Source organism: Hyaena hyaena, unplaced genomic scaffold (assembly GCF_003009895.1).
Source record: "Hyaena hyaena isolate Hyena2069 unplaced genomic scaffold, ASM300989v1 scaffold_809, whole genome shotgun sequence".
Taxonomy (NCBI): Eukaryota; Metazoa; Chordata; class Mammalia; order Carnivora; family Hyaenidae; genus Hyaena; species Hyaena hyaena.
Window position 1 is genome coordinate 819,142 of NW_024081442.1, and position 26,419 is coordinate 845,560.

Sequence of the window (26,419 nt, forward strand, 5' to 3'; positions counted from 1 at the left end):
TGGTCACTGGTTGCCTTAAACAGTCACATTTAATCCATTCTCTAGATGTACACTCTACACCTCCACCGCTACCTTTTTCTCTCTCTCTGAAGTAATCAGACTATATAGTTTCTCTGATTGCCTCTTAGTCTCTCTGCCTGGTCATTTCATTTCCAATTTCGCTTCCTCCCTGCCCTGTCATTTCTCTTTGTATATGCTCTTCCATCAATACTGCATACACCTGGCTCTTTATTTGTACCTGGGAATTCTGGTTTCATGCCTTTAGACTGTCCTTTGTCTTTCAGGGTTTTTTTTTCTTTTTCCTCTTTTCTTCTTTTTTCAATATTTTATTAATTTTAATTTTTATTATTTCTCTTCCCTCCTTCCTCTTTTTTGTATTGTTTGTTTTTTGGCCATCCATTTTTTCTCTTTCTTTTTCCCTTTCAGTTTGCATGTTTGTTGGATATGTCAGTGTGTTTGTGTACCTTTGTTCCCTGTGTAGTTGTCTGTTTTCTTTTTCTAGGGCTACCTCAAGAAACAAGCCAAAGTACACATGGTGGAGAGTCACAAATACCACTACGAATAGGGAAACAAAATAACCATAGTCTCAACAAGAGAAACCAAGAGACACCATTCAAAGAACATTTCCTGAATGGACAGGCCCCGGACAGTCAAAGAGCCCTCTTTAATACAGCAGAACCCGCAAGGGCAGAGTGCACAACAAGATTTTAAAATTAACAAGAGATAAAAAGCTAACCAAAATGATGAAACAGAAGAACTCTTCTCCAAAAAAATTCCAGGAAGAAATGACAGCTAAAGAACTGCTCAAAACAGATGTAAGCAACATAACTGGACAAGAGTTTAGAACAACAGTCAAAAAATTAATCGCTGGGCTTGAAAAAAGCATGGGAAACATCAGAGAAACTATTGCTACAAAGACTATGGAGCTCAAAAATAGGTGTGATGAATTAAAAAATCCTATAAATGAGATACATAATAAAATGGAGGCATCTAATGCATGGATTAAAGACGCAGAAAGGAGAATAAGTGATTTAGAAGACACATAGAAAAAGAGGAAGCTGAGAGAAAGAGAGATAAACTGATCCAGGAACATGAAAGAAGAGTTCAAGAGCTCAGTGATACAATCAAACAGAACAATATCCATATTGCAGGAATCCCAGAAGAGGAAGAGAGAGGGAAAGGTGCTGAAGGAGTCCTTGAACAAATTATAGCAGAAAACTTCTCCAATTTGGGGAAGGAAACAGACACTGAAATCTAAAAGGCCCAGAGAACTCTCCTCAGATGTAACTTGAATCAATCTTCTGCACTACATATCATATGGAACTGGCAAAATATAAGGACAAAGAGAGAATTTTGAAAGCAGTTAGGGATAAAAGGGCCCTAACATACAAAGGGAAACCTATCAGGGTGGTGATAGACCTATCTACTGAAACTTGGCAGGCCAGAAAGGAATGGCAGGAAATCTTCAATGTGATGAAGAGAAAAAATATGCACCTAAGAATCCTCTATCCAGCAAGCCTGTCATTCAGAATAGAAGGAGAGATAAAAGTATTTCAAAATAAATAAAAATTGAAATAATTTGCCACCACTAAACCAGCTCTACAAGAAATCCTGAGCGGGACTCTCTGAGGGAAATGTTGCAAGGAACTCAAGATACTAGAGAGACCACCACAAGCATGAATCCCACAAAGGACACAATGACTCTAAACCCTTATATTTCAATAATAACACTGAATGTAAATGGGCTGAATGCTCCAATCAAAAGACATAGGGTAGCAGAATGGATAAAAAAAAAAACAAAATCCACCTATTTGCTGTCTACAAGAAACTCATTTTAGACTGGAGGACACCTTCAGATTAAAAGTAGGGCAATGTGGAAATATATATCATGCTACTGGAAGTCAAAAGAAAGCTGGAGTAGCTATACTTATATCAGACAAGCTGGACTTTAAAGACAGCAGCAAGGGATAAAGAAGGGTATTATATAATAATTACAGGGTCTATCCTGCAGGAAGAACTAACAATTATAAATGTCTATGCACCAAATATGGAGGCACCTAAATATATAAAACAATTAATCATAAACAGAAACAATTTTATGGATAAGAATGTGCTAATAGCAGGGGACTTTAATACTCCACTTACAGCAATGGATAGACCAACTAGACAGAAAATCACTAAAGAAACAATGGACTTGAATGACACATTGGACCAGATGGATTTGACAGATATATTTAGAACTCTACATCCTGAGGCCATGGAATTCACTTTCTTCTCAAATGCATATGGCACAACTCCAAGACAGATCACATACTGGGACATAAAGCAGCCCTCAATATAAAAGAATTGAGATCATACCATGCACCCTTTCAGATCACAATGCTATGAAACTTGAAATCAATCACAGGAAAAAGTCTGGAAATCCTCCAAAAACATGGAGGTTAAAGTACACCCTACTAAATAATGAAGGGGCCAATCAGTTAATTAGAGAAGAAATTAAAAAAAAATATGGAAACAAATGAAAACGAAAATACAACAATCCAAACTCTATGGGATGCAGCAAAGGCAGTCCTAAGAGGAAAGTACATTGCACTCCAAGCTTATTTCAAGAAATTAGAAAAAGCACAAGTGCAAAATCTAACAGCACACCTAAAGGAACTAGAGGGAGAGCAACAGAAGCACCCCAAACCCAGTAGGAGAAGAGAAATAATAAAAATCAGGGTAGAATTAAACAATATAGAAACCAAAAAAAAAAAAAAAAACAGTTGAACAGATCAATGAAACCAAGAGTTGGTTTTTTGAAAAAATAAACAAAATTGACAAAACTCTAGCCAGGCTTCTCAAAAAGAAAAGAGAGAGCACTCAAATAAACAAAATCATGAATGAAAAAGGACTTATTACAACCAACCGCTCAGAAATACAAGCAATTATCAGGGAATATTATGAAAAATTATATGCCAAAAAATTGGACAACTTAGAAGAAATGGACAAATTCCTAAACACACACTCGCTACTAAAATTCACACGGAAAGAGATAGAAAATCTGAACAGACCCATAATTAGGGAAGAAATCAAATTAGTTATCAAAAATCTCCAAACAAATAAAATCCTGGGCCAGATGGCTTCCCTGGGGAATTGTACCAGACACTTAGAACAGAATTAATAGCAATTCTTCTCAAGCTATTCCGAAAAATAGAAATCGAAGGAAAACTTCCAGACTCATTTTATGAAGCTAGCATCACTTTGATTCCCAAGCCAGACAGAGACCCAGCAGAAAAAGAGAAATACAAGCCAATATCCTTGATAAATACAGATGCAAAAGTCCTCAACAAGATACTTGCAAATCGAATCCAACAGCACATAAAAAGAATTATCCACCAAGATCAAGTGGGATTCATTCCTGGGTTACAGGGTGGGTTCAACATTCACAAATCAATCAGTGTGATACATCACATCAACAAAAGAAAAGATAAAAATCATATGATCCTGTCAACAGATGCAGAAAAGGCATTTGACAAAATACATCATCCCTTCTTAATCAAGACACTCTAGAAAGTCTGGATAGAAGGAACTTACTTAAATATTGTAAAAGCCATCTGTGAGAAGCCCTCAGCTAACATCATCCTCAATGGGGAAAACTGAGAGCTTTTCCCCTGAGATCAGGAACATGACAGGGATGTCCACTCTCACCACTGTTGTTTAACATAATGCAGAAAGTCCTAGGATCAGCAATCAGACAACTAAAGGAAATAAAAGGCATCAGAATTGGCTAAGAAGAAATCAAACTTTCACGTTTTGCAGATGACATGATGCTCTATATAGAAAACCTGACAGACTCCACCAGAAGCCTACCGAGACTCATCCATGCATTCAGCAAAGTTGCAGGATACAAAATCAACGTACAGAAATCGGTTGCATTTTTATACAACAACAATGAAGCAACAGAAAGAGAAATCAAGAAACTGGGCCCATTCACAATTGCACAAAAAAACATAAAATACCTAGGAATAGACCTAACCAAAGATATAAGAGATCTGTATGATGAAACCTATAGAAAACTTATGAAGGACATTGAAGAAGACACAAAGAAATGGAAAAACATTCCATGTTCATGGGTCGGAAGAATAAATATTGTTAAAATGTCATTACTACTCAAAGCAGTCTACACATTCAATGCAATCCCAAGCAAAATTGCACCAGCATTCTTCTCAAAACTAGAACAAACTATCCTAAAATGTGTATGGAACCACAAAAGACCCTGAATAGCCAAAGTAATATTGAAGAAGAAAACCAAAATAGGAGGCATCATCATCCCCGACTTTAGCCTCTACTACAAAGTTGTAATCATCAAGACAGTATGGTATTGGCACAAAAACATACACATAGACCAATGGAATAGAATAGAGAAATCAGAATTGGACCCAAAAATGTACATCCAACTAATCTTTGACAAAGTAGGAAAGAGTATCCAATGGAAAAAAGGCAGCCTCTTAAACAGATGGTGCTGGGAGAACTGGACAGCAACATGCAGAAGAATGAAACTAGATCATTTTCTCACACCATACACAAAAATAAACTCAAAATGGATAAAGGACCTGAACGTGAGACAGGAAACCATCAAAATCCTAGAGGAGAAAGCAGGAAATAATCCCCTTGACCTCAACCGCAGTAATTTCTTACTTGACAAATCCCCAAAGGCAAAGGAATCAAGAGCAAAAATGAACTATTGGGACCTCCTCAAGATTAAAAGCTTCTGCACAGCAAAGGAAACCATCCATAAAACTAATGGGCAACCGACAGAATGGGAAAAGATAGTTGCAAAAGACATATCAGATAAAGGGTTGGTATCCAAAATCTATAAGGAACTCACCAAACTCCCCACCGGAAAAACAAGCAATCCAGTGAAGAAATGGGTAGAAGATATGAACAGACACTTCTCCAAAGAGGACATCCAGATGGCCAACGACACATGAAACGATGCTCAGCATCCCTCTTCATCAGGGAAATACAAATCATAACCACACTGAGATACCACCTCATGCTGGTCAGAATGGCTAAAATGAGGAATCAGAGGACTTTAGTTGCTGGCGAGGATGTAGAGAAATGGGCACCCTCCCACACTGTTGGTGGGAATGTAAACTGGTGCAGCCCCTCTGGAAAACAGTGTGGAGATTCCTCAAAAAAGTAATAATAGAACTCCTCTATGACCCAGCAATAGCACTGCTAGGAATTTACCCAAGGGATACAGGAGTGCTGATGCATAGGGGCACATGTACCCCAATGTTCATAGCAGCACTTTCAACAATAGCAGCACTTTCAGCCAAATCATGGAAAGAGCCTAAGTGGCCTTCAACTGATGAATGGATCAAGAAGATGTGGTTTATGTATAAAATGGAATACTACAAGGCAATGAGAAAGAATGAAATCTAGCTGTGTGTAGAAACATGGATGTAACTTGAGGGTATTATGCTGAGTGAAATAAGTCAGGCACAGAAGGACAGATACCATATATTTGCAAATACAGAAGGATTAGGAGGAACTTAACGGAGGCCCATGGGGGAGAAGAAGGGGAAAAATAGTTAGGGAGAAGGAGAGCGGCAAATCGTGAGAAACTCTTGAATGCCGAGAACACACTGAGGGCTGATGTAGGTGAGTGGGAGGGGAAAGGGGGTGATGGGCATGGAGGAGGGCACTTGTGGGGATGAGCACTGGGTGTTATATGGAAACCAACTTGACAATAAACTATTTAAAATAAATAAATAAATAATTACCACTTATACATTAAAAAATTACTTTCCTGTTATTTTTTTTTACAAAACAGGACCTCACATTGGCCCTCTCCCATTATCTCCCCATATTGGTAAATGAAATCACCATCCAGGAAGTTGCATAATCCAGGAAGCTAGAAGTAAGCATTTTCATTCTTCCTTAATCCTTATCATTTATTCACATATCCAACCTATCCTCAGTCTCTTGTTTTTTCATCTTTATAGCTGTCATTTTAGTTTAAATTATCATATCAGGGAGCCTGGGTGGCTCGGTTGGGATGACTGCCTCTTGATTTCAGCTGAGGTCATGGTCTCAGGATTTGTGAGTCTGAGCCCCATATTAAGCTCTGTGCTGACAGCAAGGAGCCTGCTTGGGTTTCTCTCTCCCTCTCTGGCTGACCCTCTTCTGCTTGTGGTCTCTTCTCTCTCTCAAAATAAATAAGTAAACATTAAAATATTCTAATATCAAAACCCCATCTCTGCAGTACACCTTGCTACCTTTTCATCCACATTAACTATCCTCTATGTGATAACCAGAGTGATTTTTTTAAAAGGCAAATCTGACCACACCCTTCAATAACTCCCTTCTCTGTTGACAAATAAGACTCTGCCTGTCTGGCTGTTCTTTATGCTCTCCAGCCTAGACTCTGAACTTCTCTACTTTATTCTGCAACCCAACTGCCTTAACATACTCTCTACCTTTAGGACATACACACAGGAAACAAAAATGGAGCAAAGAGTATTTGAATTATTGAAAATTATTCAGAAAGAAAAAGATCAATATATACTATTAGTTTTTCAACATATTAGAGACATTCCCAATGACTTACTAGGTTATATTTTTATTTTCTCTTAAATGGTTCCATTTAAACTCTATCTCATTTCTTAATGTTTTTGTTGTTTCCTTGTTTCTTTTTGTTTTACCCTACAAAATTTCTAAAAGCTATTGCTCCAAACACTATTTTTACTAGTTTTCATTGGATATAACCCAAAGAAAATAGGAAATATTTACAAATTGACCTAGGAATACAGCATTACTATAAATATCCATTTAAGAAAAGTATTTCTATGTGAAATTGCCAAAATTTGTTGTTTGCATGCAAGAAAATTCTTTCATATAAAATTAGATTTTCTCCTGGGGCACCTGGGTGGCTCTGTTGGTTAAGTGTCACACTTCTCAGGTCATGATCTTGTAGTCTGTGGGTTTGAGCTCCACATGGAGTTGTGTGCTGACAGCTCAGAGCCTAGAGCCTGCCTCGAATTCTGTGTCTCCCTGTCTCTCTCTCTCTGCCCTTCTGCTGCTCGTGCTCTGTCTCTCTCTCTCTCTCTCAAAAATAAACATTAAAAACTAAATAAATATTCTTCCTTAGGAGAATTTAATTTTGTTTCCTAAAAAGCTTTCAAAGGAGACCATTTCCATGAGGATTATTTACTCTTCTTTGTTACAATGACTCATAATTAGGGTTCCTGTAGGGTTATTATGTATTTCAAAAATAAAATTATGTGCATAATAGCCACTTAAATTACCATATTTTAAAAGAGTAAAGTATCTTAGTGAGAGAGACTCCTAGAAACATGGAGAAATTCTGACAGAAATCCTTACTATCTCATGGAGTCATTGTTTTAGGCAAGGATTTGTGCACTTTAGTCTAATCATCGTTAAAAGAGGTAATCAGTCATGAAATTAACAATTGAGTAATGGGCCATAAAGGATTAAAATGTAAAGTCCTCAGAAGCATTTTAGCTGGTCCTTCCACCCAAAGTATGAGGGAGACAGTTAGGAGAAGGCTTTAAAGCAAAGGAGTAACATAAAAATGTGGTTAATTCGTTCCCTGAAAGGAATTTCCTGAATGATGACCTGTTAAAAGGTTTGTCTTCTGGTTAACTTATGATATGTTCTGAAGCACCTTCTTCTCTTACATACAGGGTTGAAATTCTCCAACACTATTATTCCTAAAGTATGAGAACAGACTCTCCAAGAAGATAAGAAACCCAAGAGAAGAGAGAGCTGCTCAGTGTAGGTGAGTCAGGACAAGCCTCGTGACCACAGTGACCAGCAGGCACACGGCAGGGAGATGTGCACGTGGAGAAGCCATAGTGTAGCAATAGCAGTGGAGCATGGAGAGGGCGAAATGCGGGGAAAAAATAAGAAAGATCAATTGTAGAGAAAAGCCATGTAGAAATCTACCCAAAACAGATAGAAGTATAGAATACAGGGAAAAAAGAGAGAGACAAAGAGAAACAGAGAGAGAGAGAACGTACGTGCACGTACGTGCAGGAGTGTGAGCTTTGGAGCAAAGAGCCATGAATAATATTAGTAACAAAGATTTGAATTTGTAAAGAGAAACTTCACTGTAAAGGAGATAACAATACAGACCCAAAGGTAATAAGATAATGGCCTAAACCTCATAATTTTGCAATATCCATGTATAACTTATTTTAAATTAATAATTTTCTTCATATAGATTCACTTATATTTTAACTTACATGACTTTTTTAGACTTGCCCTAAACAAAAATACCCATAAAATCAGTTTTTATGTGATACTTACATTTTTTTTCCCAAAATGCCTGGAAATAAATATGTAGCTATTGAAATGTAATAAATGCTTACACATTTAACAACTAAAATGAGATTGTGTACCTCTGGGTATAAAGACAACACAATTTGAGACAGACTTCTGTAAAATACTGTAATTATCCGTGTCTGAACATGAGCAACTAGAATATACAGAAAATGAAAAAGAGATCAAGACCACACAAAGTATTTTGAAAGTCCCATTCATTCACTCACTCATTCATCATTTACGCATTCATATTTTAGTCGTGCCAAACAATTGTGTGCAGGAATCTGTCTGTCTGGAATTTGTATTATTTATACGAATTAACATTTATTGAGGAAACATTTGAATAACATAACATAAACATATTGAATAACATTTATTGAATGTGCCAGGAACTGTGTGAAAAGTTTTTGGATTATTTTATATGATGCTCAAAAAAAATCCAGCAACATATGTACTATTATTACAGGGGGGAAAAGAAAATATTTAAGTAATTTGCACATGTGGGGCCAAGGCAGGCCACCTCGAGATTGGGCACTTTGGCATACTGCTTATTTTAAATAAATGTTACTTAATAGACTGACTGTTCAAGGACACTCAGACTTCTGTGTCCCTGAAAGCAGGAAATAAGTCTCCCACGTGAAATGTGCCTTCCCTGTACCTGGAGGTAGAGAGACATCCTTATCACCAGAGATGGTATTTAGAGCCAAGGAGGCTATATAAGTAACCCTTGTTACATTTTTACTAATTTACTACACCAGCCTAAATTCTGTTTAGGATTCCTTACCAATTGTAGCTCTTAAAGTTTTCTTTGTCCTGCCAAGTTCTCAGAGATTCATTGTCTCTTTGTTTGAAAAGTATATACACTACCTGCCTTGCTCATTTCTTTAGGTTTCAATTTTATTACTGGGCCTCCTTGTGCATGTAACAAAACTTTTTTTTTTCCCTCCTGTTAATCTGTCTCATGTAAATGTAATTCTTAGTCCAGTTGGGAAACTGATGGGTAGAGAGGAAATTTTCCTTCCCTTTACATCTCAGCCAGCAAGGATTTGAACAGAGGCAATTTGCATTTCCTCACAGTTTTCGCATGCAAAGTAATAATGTCATACATTCTATAAAAAAGAGATGTCCATGGGGCAGGGGTCTGGAAAAGGGGGTGAATTAAGTCCTCGTGGAAGAGATTCTGTTTAATTTGAACCTTCAAGATGAGTCAGGTTCATCAGGAGGAAAGGGAGAGATAAGCTTAACAATGTGTCCAAAAGAGTAGAAAGTTAGGTTAGCACAGTATTTTGCAATGCCCGTATCCTTTTTAGGGAACCAAGAAGTGATGGGAGATTAAAGAAAAAGAAAAGAGTAGAAAAGGACCTAGGAAACTGTATTAAGGAAAGTGAACCATAGGCAATTGAATAATTACAGACAAAGGATACATATACATATATAGACAAAGAATAAGATTTGCATTTAAGTGGCAATTGCATGTAAAGTGGACTAAAGGCAGTACACCTGGAGTTGATGAGATCAGTTAAGAGACTATTACAATTATGTAGAAAAGGTATAATCAGACACCGAGATATGATGGTAATAGGAAAGAACTGATTCCAAGAGACACGTAGGAGGTAGGCTCAAAAGCATTTATTAATTACATGAAATGAGTGAGCAAGATGGAATCTCAACTTGTCATTGGGGCCCTGGCTTGTACAACAGAGATGAATAGTGATTCCACTTCCCATAATAGGGAACACAAAACAGGATGGAGCCTTACATCGAAAGATAATAAGATTTGATGCTGAGGCTAAAAGGTTTGTGAAATATCACAAGAAAAAATAGAAAATAGAATCTGGAGATCTTGACTATATTAGGTATCATTATCAACATAGGCTGATGCTAAAGCTTTAATGCAGGTAGAAGATAAAGGTGAATAAGTGGATGAAAAAAATTAAAAGACAGTTTAAAATGCAACCTTTTGAAAAAAAATAGTTTAATTTAATTAAACTAAGTAGCTATTGACCAATACTCATTATTATATCACTGCATTTCGGTAAAGGCTGGGATGGACTATTTCTGCTTGAGTTATTCTCTCCTTTAACTGTTTGGATTAAAATATCTACATCTGGTAAAATAAATAAACACCTAGATTTTAATAGCTTAACAAAATAGTTTCTCACCTGACCAAAATGGCCTTCAACTTGACAAATCTTTAGACAGACTTCTTAAGACTCCAGACCTCTCACTTAACTTCCTTCAGTACTTTTTTACTAGCTTACCTCAGCCCTTAAAAACCATCCCTCAGTGCAACTGAATTCAGTCTTTATGCTATAGTCTTGAATAAAATCTTACACCCTCCTTGCCTCTTTAACTCTGATGAAATATTTCTTTGACACAATCATGTGGCAGTACAATGAGGTGACTCTACTAGCAAGATAGCCTTCTCCCTCCTATAATCTCATGACACAGGATGAGAAAGTGTCAGCCATGTTCAATGTCTGACTTCCTAGACTGCCTTATAGGCCATTTCCATTTCATCTGGCAAGAAGCAGAGTGGGAAGGCCATTCTGTGTATGCCTTTTATGAAGCATGACCTAGAAGTTATTTATATTATTTTTGCTTACTCACACGGTCATACCTAACTGCAAAGGAAACTATGAGAAGTCCTTCAACTGGGTCACTATTTCCCCAGCTACAACTCTATATAATAAACTGGGTAACACAGCTTAAAGATGAAGAGCTAGACATTTCTGCTATACCAACTAAGAGAGTCACGTGTTCCAGTTTAGAGTATGTTTTTGTATACATTACTTAATTGGATTCTTTAATAATCTTGTAGCATAAAAATGCTGGTTTCTTTCCTTTGCCAGTTTTGCAGATGAAGAAAAAATCATGAAACACAACTTCATGAGAAACACTGACCTGGGTAGTGGCAGAGGTGACATTTGAATTCAAATCTTTAAAACCAATTTAGGAACTTCTTCCAACAGATGCATTGGATTCATTTCCCAAGAGACATTTATTTAAACATATTCTCCTTAAGGTAGATTTGATGGAGACAAAGATGGATGGTAAGGGGGATAGAATATCTGACCGAAACATTTTTTAATACAAATGTGAAATTCTAACAATACCATTAAAAAAATATTTATTTATTTCGAAAGCGATAGAGAGAGAGAGAAACAGGGTGGGGGGTGGGGGGAGAATCCCAAGCAGGCTCTGCATTGTCAGCTCAGAGCTCAATTCTGGACTTGTTCTCACAAGCTGTGAGATCGTGACATGAGCCAAGATCAAGAGTCCATCAGACACTTAACTGACTGAGCCACCTAGATGCCCTTCTATCAACCCCATTTTAAGTGTTTCTCCAATATTAATTTATTTATTCTTCATGTAGTCATTAGTTAAATAAATATTTGTTTAGTTTTTGCTATATATAAGACACTATGCTAGGTGCTAAAATTAAAAAACAAATTCATGTGACATTTTCTCTGCCCTCAAGAGACACACACTCTATAAGGAAGACAGGCACAGCTGCCATTCAGTACAAGTACATGCTTGGGCTGGGTAGACACTCTGGAAACACAGGCAGAGAAAGATAACATGCTAAGGACATTAGGAAAGAGTTCTTGAAGGCAATTTTGTCAGAAGTGAATTTAGATTATAAAGAGAAGAAGAATAGAAGACAGGAGGAGCTGGACAGAATGAGCAGAGTCAGGACGTGAGAAATACTGATGTCTATGAGGGAGATTCCAGTAGATTTTTGTATCTGAAGCTTATAATTTTTGGAAGAATAAGGAGGAGACATGATGGTTTTATGCAGTGGTTACTCCTTTTGAAGCCTTTCCAACCTTAGTGGGCACCTTGGGAACTTGCTAAATGCAGATTTACAGAATGGACTTCTGGTAATTATAGGGTGGGATCCAGAAGCTGCATTGTTAACAAGACCCTCACCCCACCCTGACTTCACAGGCCACTTTGTTGCTATTGGGCCAGAGACCACACTGACAAAACCGAAGTTATAACTGGTCCGTAGCTTCAAGATTCAAGATTCTCCTGTATATATCTCAGGATCCTGAGATAAAGAGGGGTTTTGCATCTGTTTTGAAATAGAGATGGTTGCCTCGAAGTCCCCTTGTCTTTGGCAATAAAAACAGGACATGCATGATCAATATAAAGTAGACATAGTTCATTTATCTACTTTTATTTTTCTAAGGTCTGAAGAAAGTCTGTTATAAATAATTTGCGTTGGAGTGCTGACTCATTTCTGTGTTACGTTAAGTAGAATGGACAAATTCAAAATAGCCAATACGTTTTAAGACCTGTATGAAAGAGTCAAAAGTGCCTCAGACTGTATTCAGATAACATTTAGTGTTCCACAGCAGGAGATGCTCTTTCATCTGAGAAGTGGCAGTTAGGTGCTCACAAGGGAGTTGCAGATGGGAAGAGCTAGCTTTGATCTCTGGGTTTTGGCTAGAAGTGAAATTACAAAGTGAGTATTCTAACATTTGGTCTGATAGGTAGCCTTTCTATGGAGCTATGCATGATAGAATCTGGATACCATATTGGGGTTATCAAAAAATGATGATTCCATCCTCTTCCCCAGCCCCCTGTTTAACTTGCTTTAGGGATACAGGTGTGGGCAGTAATCACTGACTCTCTTCAACCTCAGCACACTGGGTGACGTTTCAAAGAAAATAATAAGAAACATGTTGGGTCTGAATATAGGATAAAAAGAGAAATCCAGAAACATGCAAATTAAAGGGCCAGGGTTACAGAGAAACAATCACAGTTCTGCACCTTCTTCCATTGCCTCTTCATCCCTTCTCTCATACTCAGCCCCCCACTCCCCAGACAGTGTGAGCCAAACCTTGCAGATCGTTACTACATACATTTCCCTATGGTAGCCCTCCAGGAGAATGGAATTTAATACTATGTAAACATATACTTAAAAGTGGGGTTTAATTTTAGATATACACATACTCTCTCAATGAAAGCTACAAATAAATTCTGATCTATGCATCAGATTGTCCCTCTCATTGCTCTCTCAAAAGAACTCCCTCCAAAGAGAATGCAATATCTATGAGTGAAAAAGGTTTCCTTTCCTTTGAAGCTTATTGAGTTCAAGAGAAAAACTCCTTATCCTAAAAGGGAAAGTTCATCAGGCATATGGATCCAGCCTTTTCTCCTAACTGTTCTCTAGGGACTTCTGTTCCATCTTATTCACTGAAAGAATTCTCTCAGGTATCCCATTAGAGAGTAAGAATGAGAATAAGCCATAGTAATGCAGGAAGTTCTCTGCTTAGGGCAAGGAAGTTCTTGCTTAAGCAAGCATTTTATGGTACATTTTGAAATTGCTGGAACAACAACAACAAAAAACCAGAAATGGGTCTCTTTTCTTTCCTTTCCTTTCCTTTTATCTTTTCCTTCTTTCCTTCCTTCCTTCCTTCCTTCCTTCCTTCCTTCCTTCCTTCCTTCCTTCCTTCCTTCCACTACCTTCAAGCATGCACTGCCAAATCTCCATCTCTTTAAAAAACTGTTGGGCAGATCCTCTAATATTCTCATCATTTTCAGTATTAAAAAACTTGGTCCAGCCCAATGGACAATTTTTATTTTATCCTCTCCACCCATCCACCCAAGGTGCATCCTTGAGCAATAGCCAGAGAGGCTTGGAAGATGGGGAAGAGGATGCTGATGGAGGATCAGAACTTGCTGATTCATTCCTCCATTCAGTCAGCACATGGAATAGTCTCTTCCTTGTCTTGACTCCTTCCTCTTCCTTTTATGTTCTTTTCCTTGTGATGTTTCAGGGCTAGGACAGAACAGATTATGCTGTCAGTCTTTCCTGGATATTGCTGTTTCCCTCATTACCCCTGACTATTTCCTGATGCCTTTTATTTGTCAGATATGGAAAATGTTTGTTCCCCATGAGAATAAATGAGTCTTTTGGAAAGAAAGGACAAGAGTGGGGAAGGTGGCTTCTCATCACTGCCTTGCCAAATTGTTTGAACAAGACAGCTTTCCTTCTCTTCAATCTGTCAGCTTTCACCAATTTTCTTCCTCTTTCTCAGAAGAGAGAAGACAGATCAGCAAGTACTATATTGTAAAATCAGATATCCACCTGGGGATTCTCATGTCTCTTTCTCCCAGGGAACTCCATTCTCTATGAGGGATTCTTTTAAAGCCCTTCCCTTCAACTTGGAATGAGGAAAAGGAGACTAGCATCCTTCTTCCTGCAGGGAGATAAATAAAAAGCTGAACAACTTTTGACTTCAATAGTTTCAGATAGATTGACAGATTGATGGATAGATCTAGATCTCAATCTGCATTACTTTCCTTCTGATGCTTATATAAATTGGGAAAGGGGCGTCTGAGGTTATGATTAAGAGAGATAAGTCAGTTAGAACACAATTAACCATGAAGGGGGTGTCTGGGCTTCAATTTATTATTTTCTTTATGATTTTTTTAAATATATAGAATGGGTATTGAAATTTTTTCTCCTTGGTTGGGTGTCTAAGTTGCCAATTCCAAAGCTACAGAAAAAATTTGCTCCTACACCTTGTTTGTCATACATTTTGCTCCTAATGTTTTTCTTGTCAGGGAGGCTGCAATGGTAATAATATTAAATATTATGAATCTTCACAAGGAAGGGGTGACTTCTCTTTCACTTAGTCTTAACTTGGTGTCTTAATTAAATCAATAGCTTTGAGCCAATAGCATTTATCTGACTCTTCCAATGTATTTCATTAAATGTAATCCTCTTTATCTATAAAGCAGTCCAATGAATGTATTATATCCTAATTATATTCAAGAACATGACCATGTAATCCAGAAGGCCAGTATTCTATTTCCGTTTTTGTTGAGGGGATTGCTTTAGATCAAAGAGGCTATTGCTAGCTAGCTACAGCTCAGGGAGCAGGGGAGATATAATACAGGTAAAAATGAGGAGAAATGCAGATAGTGTGTATGCATCAGAGCCCTTCTGAGTCCCAGTGGAGAAATGACTATGAAGAAATTGATCAGTGAGCATAGGTGAATTGGACAACAAATCATTTCTACTGAACTGAGTAGGAACAAGGGCAGAAGATCAGTTAGGGACTTATTGCAGTAATTTGGGCCAGAGATTATGGTTGCTGGGACCAGGATGTCAGTAGGGGACTAAGGAAGAACTAGATGAGTTTTGAATATATTTCAAAGCTACAGCTAATAACAGATTTTTCTGATGGATTGTGTATGGCTGTAATAGAAAGGAAGGAGTCAGAAATTACTCCAAGAGTTTTGGCTTGAATTACTGGAAGAATGGAGTGTTATTAATGATGATGGGGAAAGTCTATGACAGTAGCAGTTTTGGAGTGACAGGGGGAGATTAGATCATTTTTGGGCAGGTTAAGTTTGAGATGCCTATTAAACATCTACAAGGAGATGTTGAGTAGGAAGTTGAATATATGAGTCTGGACTTCAGGGCAAAGAACTACGCTGGTGATGTAAATTTGAGAGACATCAGCACATAGATATTATTTAAAGTTAGAGACTGGTTGACAGTTACCAATAAAGTGAGTGGAAATAGAGGAGAAAATATTCAAGACCTAGCTCTGGAACAAACAGAGATCATCGGAATGAAGAGAGACCAGGAAGAGAGACTAAAATGAACCTGAGTAGTATATTTAATAATGAAATTTAATAAGGTATATAAATTTTAGACTGTCTAACGTATTTTTCCATGAACAGTTAAATGATCGTAACCTTAAACTATTAAGAACCATCTGATTTTAAAAAGTAAATGTTATGTACTTCAAATTTTATAACAAAATAATGAATACATTTTAACTGAACTCTCATTTTTGGTCTGTAAATAAATCCTTCTCATCTTTCAGTCTACATGAGTTGAGTTCAGTAGCTTTAAAAAATGACATTCACCGATGAATAATAAATTCTCATACCCAGGAACAGTTTCCTTCTATGACTGCCACAAAGATAGGAGACTTAATTTATGTCCAACTGTCTTGCTTTTTAAAACAGAAAACTCTAGATGACTTAGTGTTCACTGTTTGGCATCTAGAAAGAGAACTTTCTTGTTTTATTCTAAGTCTCATGGCATGGTATCTTTTTCAAGTTCTTTTGGGATTTATTGGCTGGCTTATTACTGGCAAATACAGAAGCAGGCATTCATAAAGTAGAAATGCAACCTAGAGAATAGCTTGAAAAGATATGTCAAAAACTTGATCCTTCTCCTCTTTTATTTTTTAAACTAAGACATAATATCTTATAATGAGATAGAATTCATTTACCAACCTTCTGAGGAGATAGAATCTCAACTGAAACTATTAGAACGGGTGTAACTAATCTTTTTTGGTGGCAGAGTACAGTGAAGTAAGTCTTGTGTTAGTCTGAGGCTGAATGTGGAGGAGAAGGGCTAAATACATGGAGGCAAGGGCATGGGGCTGAGACAGGGAATATAAGGGGGGGGAACAACTTAGTGATGATAGGACTGTGTGTAAGCATGAGAGAGAGAGAGAGGATGATGATGGTGATGATTATGATGATGACAATGATGATGAATATGATTTTTACATGTAACAGTTACCTTGAATGGGAAGATGGGGGAAGAGACAGCTTAGGAAGGTATTTAGGAAGCTTTCTATTTACTGTACTGAATAAAACTTCCATATCTTAACTCTTAAAGAAAAGCAAAGCAAGCATCTCCATTATTTGTTAATGCTTCTTGAATAACTGGGACAATCCCTGAGTCTACTTGAATCAAATCACACCACACAACTGAGCCATATCAGTGGCTAAACTTTAGAAAAACATATATAATGCCAAATGAAAAATAATCAGACTGAGCAGAATATCAATGCAAACTCAGAAGGAGATTATAGAGACTACTCTAGATTGAAATGATGACCCACAGGAGAATGCTCAATTCAGAACAGGATGTTCCAGCCTAGACTCTGGTAGAGGATCACATTTGATCAGCATTACACAAATTCGCACAAAGGAGATACTCAAGACACTTTTTCATGATATCACTATCTGGAAAATGGCTCTTAGGTAAGTCCAAAGGACACCCAATTTTTTGAGACACTGGAGTGCTTTCTCAAAATGGAGAAATTGGTATATGTCTCCTGACCTGCTCCACTGACCCTACATACACCCTAAAGGATTGATTGCTTCTGATGGATTTCAAATTAAAGTGACCTCAGTAATCACTAGTTCAAGCCATTTTCCTCTTGGAAAAATGCCCTTTTCTAATGTGCATGAAGGAAGTGTCAGGGCTAATGGGAATACTGTCATCAGTTGTCAATGATATCATTCTTGTATTATTCATTATTGTTATTATTAATGTTAAAAAGATAAATGCTTATTTGTAACCATGTCTCTATAAAACGTGATAAATCACACCTCCCCCTTAGGAGGGCAGCTTGTTCCATTTAGCGCTTCTAATTTGTTTCTGTTATTGCCTTGCTCCTGTAACCATCTGAGGTTGTGACTCTTGATCTATAGCACTGGGAATTAGGTCCTATTTGTGAACTCAGATCCATCAAAGCCTCCATCTAATGGGAGTTAGCATTACTACCCTGGAGAACGTGAATATCCAAATGAATTTGAGCTGCGTGCAAATGCTGGAATGTCATATTCTGGGTATGTGGTAACCTCACATAAATGGTTAAAAGTAAGACTTCCACTAGGCAAAGGTATGAACAGATGCGAGGATCAGAAACACCTGTAACAAGTTCATGTCAGAGTGGATTTATAGCTAACTGACTAAGCATATACTTACACCCCACTACAAAGGGATTCATGAATCTGGTGAAGCAAATCAAAGCTAAGAAAAAAATAAGTTAATTGTGGCTATATTTTAGAAAGAAGAACTCAGACGAACAGACTTTAACCTAAAAATGGTAAAAATAGACAACGAGGAGGGAAAAGACCAAATAATGATGCTCAGATCATTTGAGGTATGGAAAATAAAGCAGGTATGTCTCAGCCTTTTAGAGTTCGCATTTGGACAGGCAGAATATGGTGGTCAGATACAAATGAGTTTCCCAAAGCCCTAGAAAGAAATCTCTCTGAGTCAAATATTATACCTTGCATTTTGCCTCCTGTATAGCAGTATTCGTCCTACGGAACATTCCAGAAACTAATGTTCTGTGATTTTACTGAGAAAAAAGATTCTTGGATTTGAGGGCTACGGATGACTCTAGTTTGCAATGCTTGGTACTGTGAAGGAAATCTAGCTGCACTTTATTTCTTTGAGAAAAATAATTAAGTGAAAGCAACATCTTTCCCTATTTCGGAAGATACATTCATATACACAGGTGAAGACAGAAATAAACCCAAACACAGTAATATTGTGCTCCTTTCCCCCTGTTTCCAAATTTCCAAGCACCTAGGCTTGTAGAAAGGACTTTGAAGTAAATGGGGTGAGCTTCACAATGCCCTCAAAGGCCCCTGAGAGAAATTCTGGATCATATTAGGAGAAAGAAACAGAATGTGGACATAAGAAAATCCAAGTGAAAAATATTCTAAAGAGAAAACTGCACCTCCTGAGGGCTGAATTTTAGTGAGGAGGCTCACAGGTGCCCAAAAGGGGTTGAGGCTGTGCAGAAAATAAATGAATGTGAGGGCAGAGGGCTCTTGAGGGGACCACAGGGCAAAAGAAGGAGGGTGTTTATGCAGCTGCTATGATGGGAAACTTTGGGTAAAGACAGAGGAGGAGGTTTTTTTGGAAACTTTCATGGCATATCGCGAAAATCCCTATGTCAGCCCATTAAAGTAGACCTATGATAACCATCTATACTATTCATGGCTGTAGGTAGATCTTTGAAGGAGACACCATGCAGAGACTGGCCCTAGATACAGCCTGTTATATTCAGGCTACAGTCTTAGTGTATGTCAAGAAGTCATTGATCATCACTAAACTGAGTTAGGCGAACAGTTCATGGAATTCAAAATGAATGGTTTCAATGCAGATTACAGTAATTATTGTAGTTTGTTTTCCATTAGCAAAGGTGAAAGATTACAAGGCTTTACAATGTCTGTAATCTCTCTTACTCATGCAGAAGTTTCATCAACCCATTCTAGAGAAAGGGGTTCAAATTTTAACAAAGATAGCCTAAATCTATCCTTAGTTAATTCATCAGTAGTGAACTTCAGGTCAGTGAATAAAATGTATAACCCAATTCTATTCACCAACTGTATTTAAGCTCCCTGAAATGAATCCAAGTTCAGCTGTGGGATCATAGAACTGCAACAAATTATGATCTCATTTCTCTCTTTCCTCTCACCAATCTCTATTCAAGGACTAGGACTGATAAAACATTTCCTTTCACTATTTTCAACAATTTTCCAGTTTTTAGGTTGAAGACTGATTGTCATGGGTGGATTACTAATTTACTAAATGCTTAAGTTTCTAGATAATTACAATAGACAGGGGAGGGGGGGATGTAGAGGGAGAGGGCAATCTTCAAAGAGGTTGTAGTTCTGGGTTTTATTATCAAAACATTTTATACTGACTTCCTTTGCTCTATAAATTCTGATTGAAACAAGCAACTTCCTACTTCCTAATTTTAACACACAGCAACCCAAACATTTTAAGCAACCTTTCACAATGCATTTAATCTTGGAATATTTTGAGTTAAGAAAATAAAATACAAATAATTATTTGTATTTATCAGAACATACACATGTATGTATTTCATCTATATAAAATATTTAACATGATGACAAAAAAAGTTTCAGCTGAAATATCAAGCATGTATTGAAGGCTGTGATCATGCCCCAAAAGATAAATTGCAATAAATAATAAGCAAAACTTCTCTGTCAAAATGTAAGGTCTGAAGGACAAAGAAGATGGGCACAGAGCTCTCCTAGACCTAGTTCTTTGCATCAGTGGGAGCAGCTGCATGGTAGCTTGGGGAATGGTGGAAGGGAAAGGGTGATTAAAAATAGAACCACCACTACCACAAAAGCACATTAGAAGAGAAAAAAAAAAAAAAAAAGCTTTCTTCAGCTAGTCTCAGGCTTCTGTTGTTAACAACTAAGTGAAATTGAGGCAAACTAAAACTAAAGGAAATCTTTACAAACCTTAATTAGAGTCTCAGAAATTAAACCCGCTAAAGTTAGTTATACAGGAGTTGACAGCAATCTTCTTTATTGGGTGGAAACTGCTCACAACATGGCCTGGGACATGGCAGGTAACCTGGCTGAGTGCCACAGTAAGATCGCTTCCAGCACACTCTGACTCTGCCTTCTCTGTCTCCAACTTTATTCTTAGTCATGTTCCCTCTTCGGGATAAGATCCAGAAATTGGCAAAGTGAGCCAAGTGTCTATAATTTCACTCATACACGTAGAAAAAAAACATTCTCCTTCGGAAACTCCACAAAGTTCTCTTTAGGATGTCTCAAGAGCCTACTGGCCTGTGCCAAATTAGAGTTCAGAATATTTGTTTTACTCATTTTTAAAAGTTAAATACCATTCATTTTTCACAGTGTAAAATCTCACTAAGATTGCTCTCTCAAATTAAGTAGTGATTCATAAAAGGATTTGTTGATGTCAAGCTCATTATTTTTACTTCCCCATTCATCTAGGAAACAAGTAGCTTCCAAGCCAACACCCAAGTGAGGCAGGTGAGGATCCAAACAGACTCAACAGGAGGTGATCTCTGTGTCTGCCCACTGGATGAATATGACTCCAAGGGCAGGGAAGGGAGAGGCTCCCATCAAATCACTTCTGAGCTGAAGTGGCTGCCCTCTGGCCACAGGATAATGTTAATTGATCTAGGATTGTTTGCAAAACATGGCATGCTCAGCACCAGTCTGGTTATTTATCAAACCTGGACCCTCTCTCTTGCACTCCAGTACATTGAACCAATGTATTCCTTCAGCCTGAAACCAATTTTTTCTTCCATCTCCTACTTTTCCTTCAAATACTACTGTAGGCTTTTTTGACTGATTCCTCAAGTTTGGGTCAGGAACTATGGTTAAAATAATGAATGTGCTCAAGGACAAAGTATAATGGGAAAAAAAAGGAATATTACTTTCCATTTTTCTCTTTTTATTTCATCCTTTTATTGTGTGATCTTGTTATGTTTTTTAAAACACAATAGCACAGTCATGACCATTCCAAGGGTAGCCCCTACTAAACTCATAACATTTGAGGTTTGGAAAAGAATCGTGAAGTCGTCTAGTTCAGTCCCCTAATAATACAAATGAGAAAAAAAGTGATTAGAAGAGGAGGGCAGTGCTAATTGCAGGGGCTAATAGGAAAACATAATTGCATGGTCTGGATTAGTTCATCAGGACCTGAAAACATTCAACAATGAATGGCAGCATTTGTAGGTAATGGCTGTATTAGTCAATGAAGTCTGCTGTACTTCTGAAAATTATATATTAAACGTTTTTAACTTATCAGCCAGAAATTGAAAAGAAAAAAATAAAGATTTCATTGTCAGTTTGGACTCAGGTAAGAAAAAAAATTGGGAAAACAAGATAAAGAAGTAATTATTTAAAAATTATCACATATTCATTACATGGTGATCTATGAAAGTGTTTCATGGCTCTGGTTTATCTTGTAAGGACACAAGTCTAAACGTCTAAACCAAACTGACTCCATGACAGGCTTGAAGTTTCCCCTCTAAGCTAGAAGGCCTAAGTTTCAGCTTCCCCAAAACTATCAGGCAGTTACACATTGCCCAAGGCAGGAGAAACCACCCTTGCAACACCCAATCAGGAAAGTCCAGCGACCACCCTTCACATTACTGAGGGAGAGGCCTATAGATAGAAACTATAGATAGGACCCTGTTACCTAATGTTAAAGTTAAGCCCTTAGTCACCCGAACAAGACCCCTAGGCTCGCTCTGTAATTGGTTGAATTTAAAGGTACTCTAAATGTTGTAATTGGATCCCACCAAAAGTAACGAATACTCTAGACAATGTGTATGGTTAAATCCGCTGTCAATAATGTTGAATAATTATGATTGGATCACTGTTTCCATGCCACAACTTCTGTAACTCCCCCGTCACAAACCCCATAAAAACCCTACTTTGCCTTTGCTCGGAGCTCTCAGCACGGATCCACTGCATTGGTGAGGTTTGGGAGCCCGAGCTTAAGCCTGAATAAATGCCCTTTGCTTTTGCATACGTGACTCGGACTCCTTGGCGGTCTTGGTATTTGGGGGAGATCGCGATCTGGGCATAACAATCTATTCCTTAGTAAAAGTTCTTTGATATCTTTTTATTTTTTTAAATATTTTTTATTTGTTTATTTATGAGAGAGCTGGGTGGGGGCACAGAGAGAGAGAGAGAGAGAGAGAGAGAGAGAGAGAGAGAGAGAAATTTCGAAGCAGGCTCTGCCTTCTCAGCACAGAACCAGATATGAGGGTCGATCTCACAACTGTGAGATCATGACCTAAGCTGAAATAAGAGTTGGACACTCAACAGACTCAGCCACCCAGGAGTCCCCTTCTACATCTTTTTAAATAAAACAGATATGTAACCTTAGGTACTAAAGTGGAAGGAGAAAAGCAGAATGTTAATCTCTAATGTGACAATTTTTTAAAAAAATATTTCTATTTATTTCTAGGAGAGAGAGAGAGACAGCGTGAGCAGGGGTGGGTCAGAGATAGAGGGAGTGACAGACTGAAACAGGCTCCAGGCTCTGAGCTGGCAGTCAGCACAGAGCCCGACGCGGGGCTCGAACCCACGAACCGCGAGATCATGACCTAAGCGAAAGTCGGACGCTTAACCGACTAAGCCACCCAGCGCCCCTCTAATGTGACAATTTTAAATGAAGCTCCACACCTCATATACACATCTCTATAGATTCTAAATTGACACACTATACTTGGTATATTTTAAGTAAGATCATCCTTCTTACCAATATAATTAGTGACTTTATATGAGTGTAGAAATTCAAAGATGTAAACTTTAAAACATTGTATACACACACATACATATTATGTACACATATATTCCTCTGAACCTTCTTGACTATATCTTATTGAGCAAATCAAAACTGAAAAAAAAGTTCAGCAAACTATGCTGACAAAAAATACACATTTTAAATAATGGCTACTTTAACATAAATGTATTTATTACAAATATTTTTAACACATTTTTGAAGATTAAATATTGATGCCATGAATAGTTAAAATACCAAGAAAAGGAATGACCAGAAATGAAAAAGTGTACTAAAGTATAACTCTGAACTACACTAACAAGAATTTGCACATGCAACCAATATTTACCATTTATTAATGTATATCTTTTTTTAAGAGTGCCTTTTCCAGGGGACTTTTTAAAAGGTTTATAAAAATTATTTTAACATGAAAAAATAAAAGTGTAGTTTGTTTAAAATGTATACCTAATGTACAATATTAAGTATGGTTTCCTGGCTCAATGATGATGGTCTAAAAGAAGAAGACAGGATTCAGTAGGCAGAGAGGGAACAATTAAGGCCTGAGGTCCCTGGGTGGGGGAAAACACTTATTTTGGAGCAATGCTGGGAGTGTCTGACCACAGCAAACCACCATTAGGAAAAAGGTTCCTCTTAAGAATGTAACAGACCCCGCCTACTCCCCCTTAGGTCTCCCCTCAGGAATTTGACAAAAGATGGAAGTACGGCCATAGACCGCCCCTCACACAATGGAAATGAGCTGATCAGGAAAGGACAACCCAGCATCTAGAGTTATCAATCTAATAAGGGTAGAACCTGAGAAGGAACAAGGGGTGAGGGAAGGGGGAGGGTGACCAGAACCTTATAAAACAAAGACCCTTGTTTATGGTCCTTGGGCATTCACTTTCAAATGGCCTCTGCATATAGAGAGCTTTCCTACTCTTCTTCCTTTCTTATATTCTAATGAACTTTGGGCTGCTGCTCATTTTGTGTCCACCTTTTCATTCTTCAAAGTGGCAAGACAATGAATCCCGGATACTGAGGTAAAATATCCGTGAACAATGGGGTTATAATTCCACTGATCATTGTACTTACCTCCACATCTTGGAATTGGTCCACTCCACATTACTTTTCCATCCATAAGAATACACGTAATTGTTTCTGTTCCTTGTGTTTTAATAAATCCTTCTTCACAAATAACTGAAATCGAACTTCCTAATTGAAAGTTGTCCCCAAATCGTCGTGCATTGATTGGTATTCCAGGATCAGGACACTCATTATGTCCAAATGCTGGAAGAGAGGAAACAAAGAAAAACACACAAACAAGCAGTATGAGAGGGAACCCTTGTATAGCTGGGATGAGAAAAACTGACTTTTGAAAAAAGGGTTATGTTTATTTCTAGATAAGCCTTTATTTATTAAAAAAAACATTAGGGTCTTTCCTTTGACCCTGGTTGCCTGTTATGTGTGTTCATGATGTAAGTAGTTGTGATTGTTTTAAAATATGAATTATACCCTAAGATTACATTTCAAAATAGAATCGTTTCCGCCTGCTTCTGGAGCTCACTAGGGTTAGAGTATGTAAACATTTCCAAGATAAACCGGTCAGAATTCCAATTACTGTGACTATAGAGCAGGTTGACTACATCTCACTGCAAACTTTTGTGATTTCACTCCTTGGAATAGAGAGATCATATTGTGAGGTTATAGTGAAATGTTCCAATCTGGTATGAAAGCCTTAACATTTCTTTATAATTTTCCATTTGCATCTATTTTCTGCCATATAGGAAAAGGGAACGGAGCTAATTCTTGTAATTACTATGTTCTAGCCACTGCTATAGGAGCTTTGGAAATGTCATTATATCATTTAACATTTAGAACTTTAAAGAGTAATGTGAGATTCAGAAACAGATAAGTATTTGCCTCAGGTCAGAGAGATAGGATTGAAATGTATCCCTTTGTATGGCTTCTAATTTTTTTCTCAACAACATATTGTATCTTGGGTTATTTGTCTCAAGTCTTAAGAGAATGTGAGTTCTTGAGTTTAGGGCCACTTTATTTTACTTTGTGTCTCCCATGATATATTTAGGGTAGCCTTAGAAAGTCAGTGGCAGTGTGGGGACAAGGTGCCAATTTGAATTTCTCAAGATTATAGATTAAATGAGCCCTCCAAATTTCACTTTTTATTCATCTATATGACCAAACATGCACTATAAATGTTTAAAATTAGCACAATACACATGAAAGGAGATATATATATATATATTTTTTACATTTATTTATTTTTGAGAGACAGAGTAAGAAACAGCATGAGTGGGAGAGGGGCAGAGAGAGAAAGAGACACAGAATCTGAAACAGGCTCCAGGCTCTGAGTAAGCATTCAGCACAGAGCCTGATGTGGGGCTCAAACCCACGAACCGTGAGATCATGACCTGAGCTGAAGTCAGATGCTCAACTGACTGAGCCACCCAGGCACCCCAAAAGGATACTTAAAATAGCAAAATCTAAGTGTGTAAAACAGTTTGTAAGATATTTACATTATTATTATATTCATGCTGCATAAGTATATGCAGTTATTTTAAATTTTCTCACTAATCACTACTTTCATATTGTTCATAAATTATATAATTTTATTAACTATTCTCATTTTTAAGTTAAAATGGTACAGAAGAATATTAAGGTAAAATCTAAAAGATATGCAATATATTTTTGTAGATGCACTTATTTCTAATTATTTTTTTTTGTGCTTTTAAAAAATGCCAAAACCTCAACTGATTAAGCCTCATTGTTCCTATATATAATGCCTGATAGGTTTTTTTTTTACTGAAAAAAATTTCAGTAGAAAACATTAAATATAAGAATTTGCATATTATGGATTAAATTATTTACTAGAGAAACAGAACAAGAAACAAGGAGGCGTGTTTCCATAATACACTGAATGTACCATAAACATTAAAGTTAAAAATAACATGCATTGAAGACAAAATAAAAAGTATAAATAGATAGATAAGAGCATATATTTATACATATGAAATATTTTTAAAAGGACTTTCAGATAAAGCAACTATTTTATACAGTAGTCCATATGACACGTCACAGCTAGTTTAACTTTAATGATGTGCAATTACATGTTGACAGTTTCACCAACAGTGACACTTAAAAAAGACAATGACTGCTTTTTGTTACTAATTGCCAGAGCTCAGCACTGCT

General features: G+C 37.3%; 1 protein-coding gene across 1 annotated transcript in view; it reads right to left on the reverse strand.

The window, feature by feature from the left end:
- Nucleotides 1–26,419, reverse strand: part of CSMD3 (CUB and Sushi multiple domains 3) — a gene marked incomplete at its 5' end in the record, with an annotated part of 448,395 nt that overhangs the window by 415,150 nt on the left and 6,826 nt on the right. Inside the window, one exon of the mRNA XM_039219338.1 lies at nucleotides 24,305–24,499. Coding sequence (XP_039075269.1) covers nucleotides 24,305–24,499 — 195 coding nt within the window. The remainder of the gene's footprint in view (nucleotides 1–24,304; nucleotides 24,500–26,419) is intronic.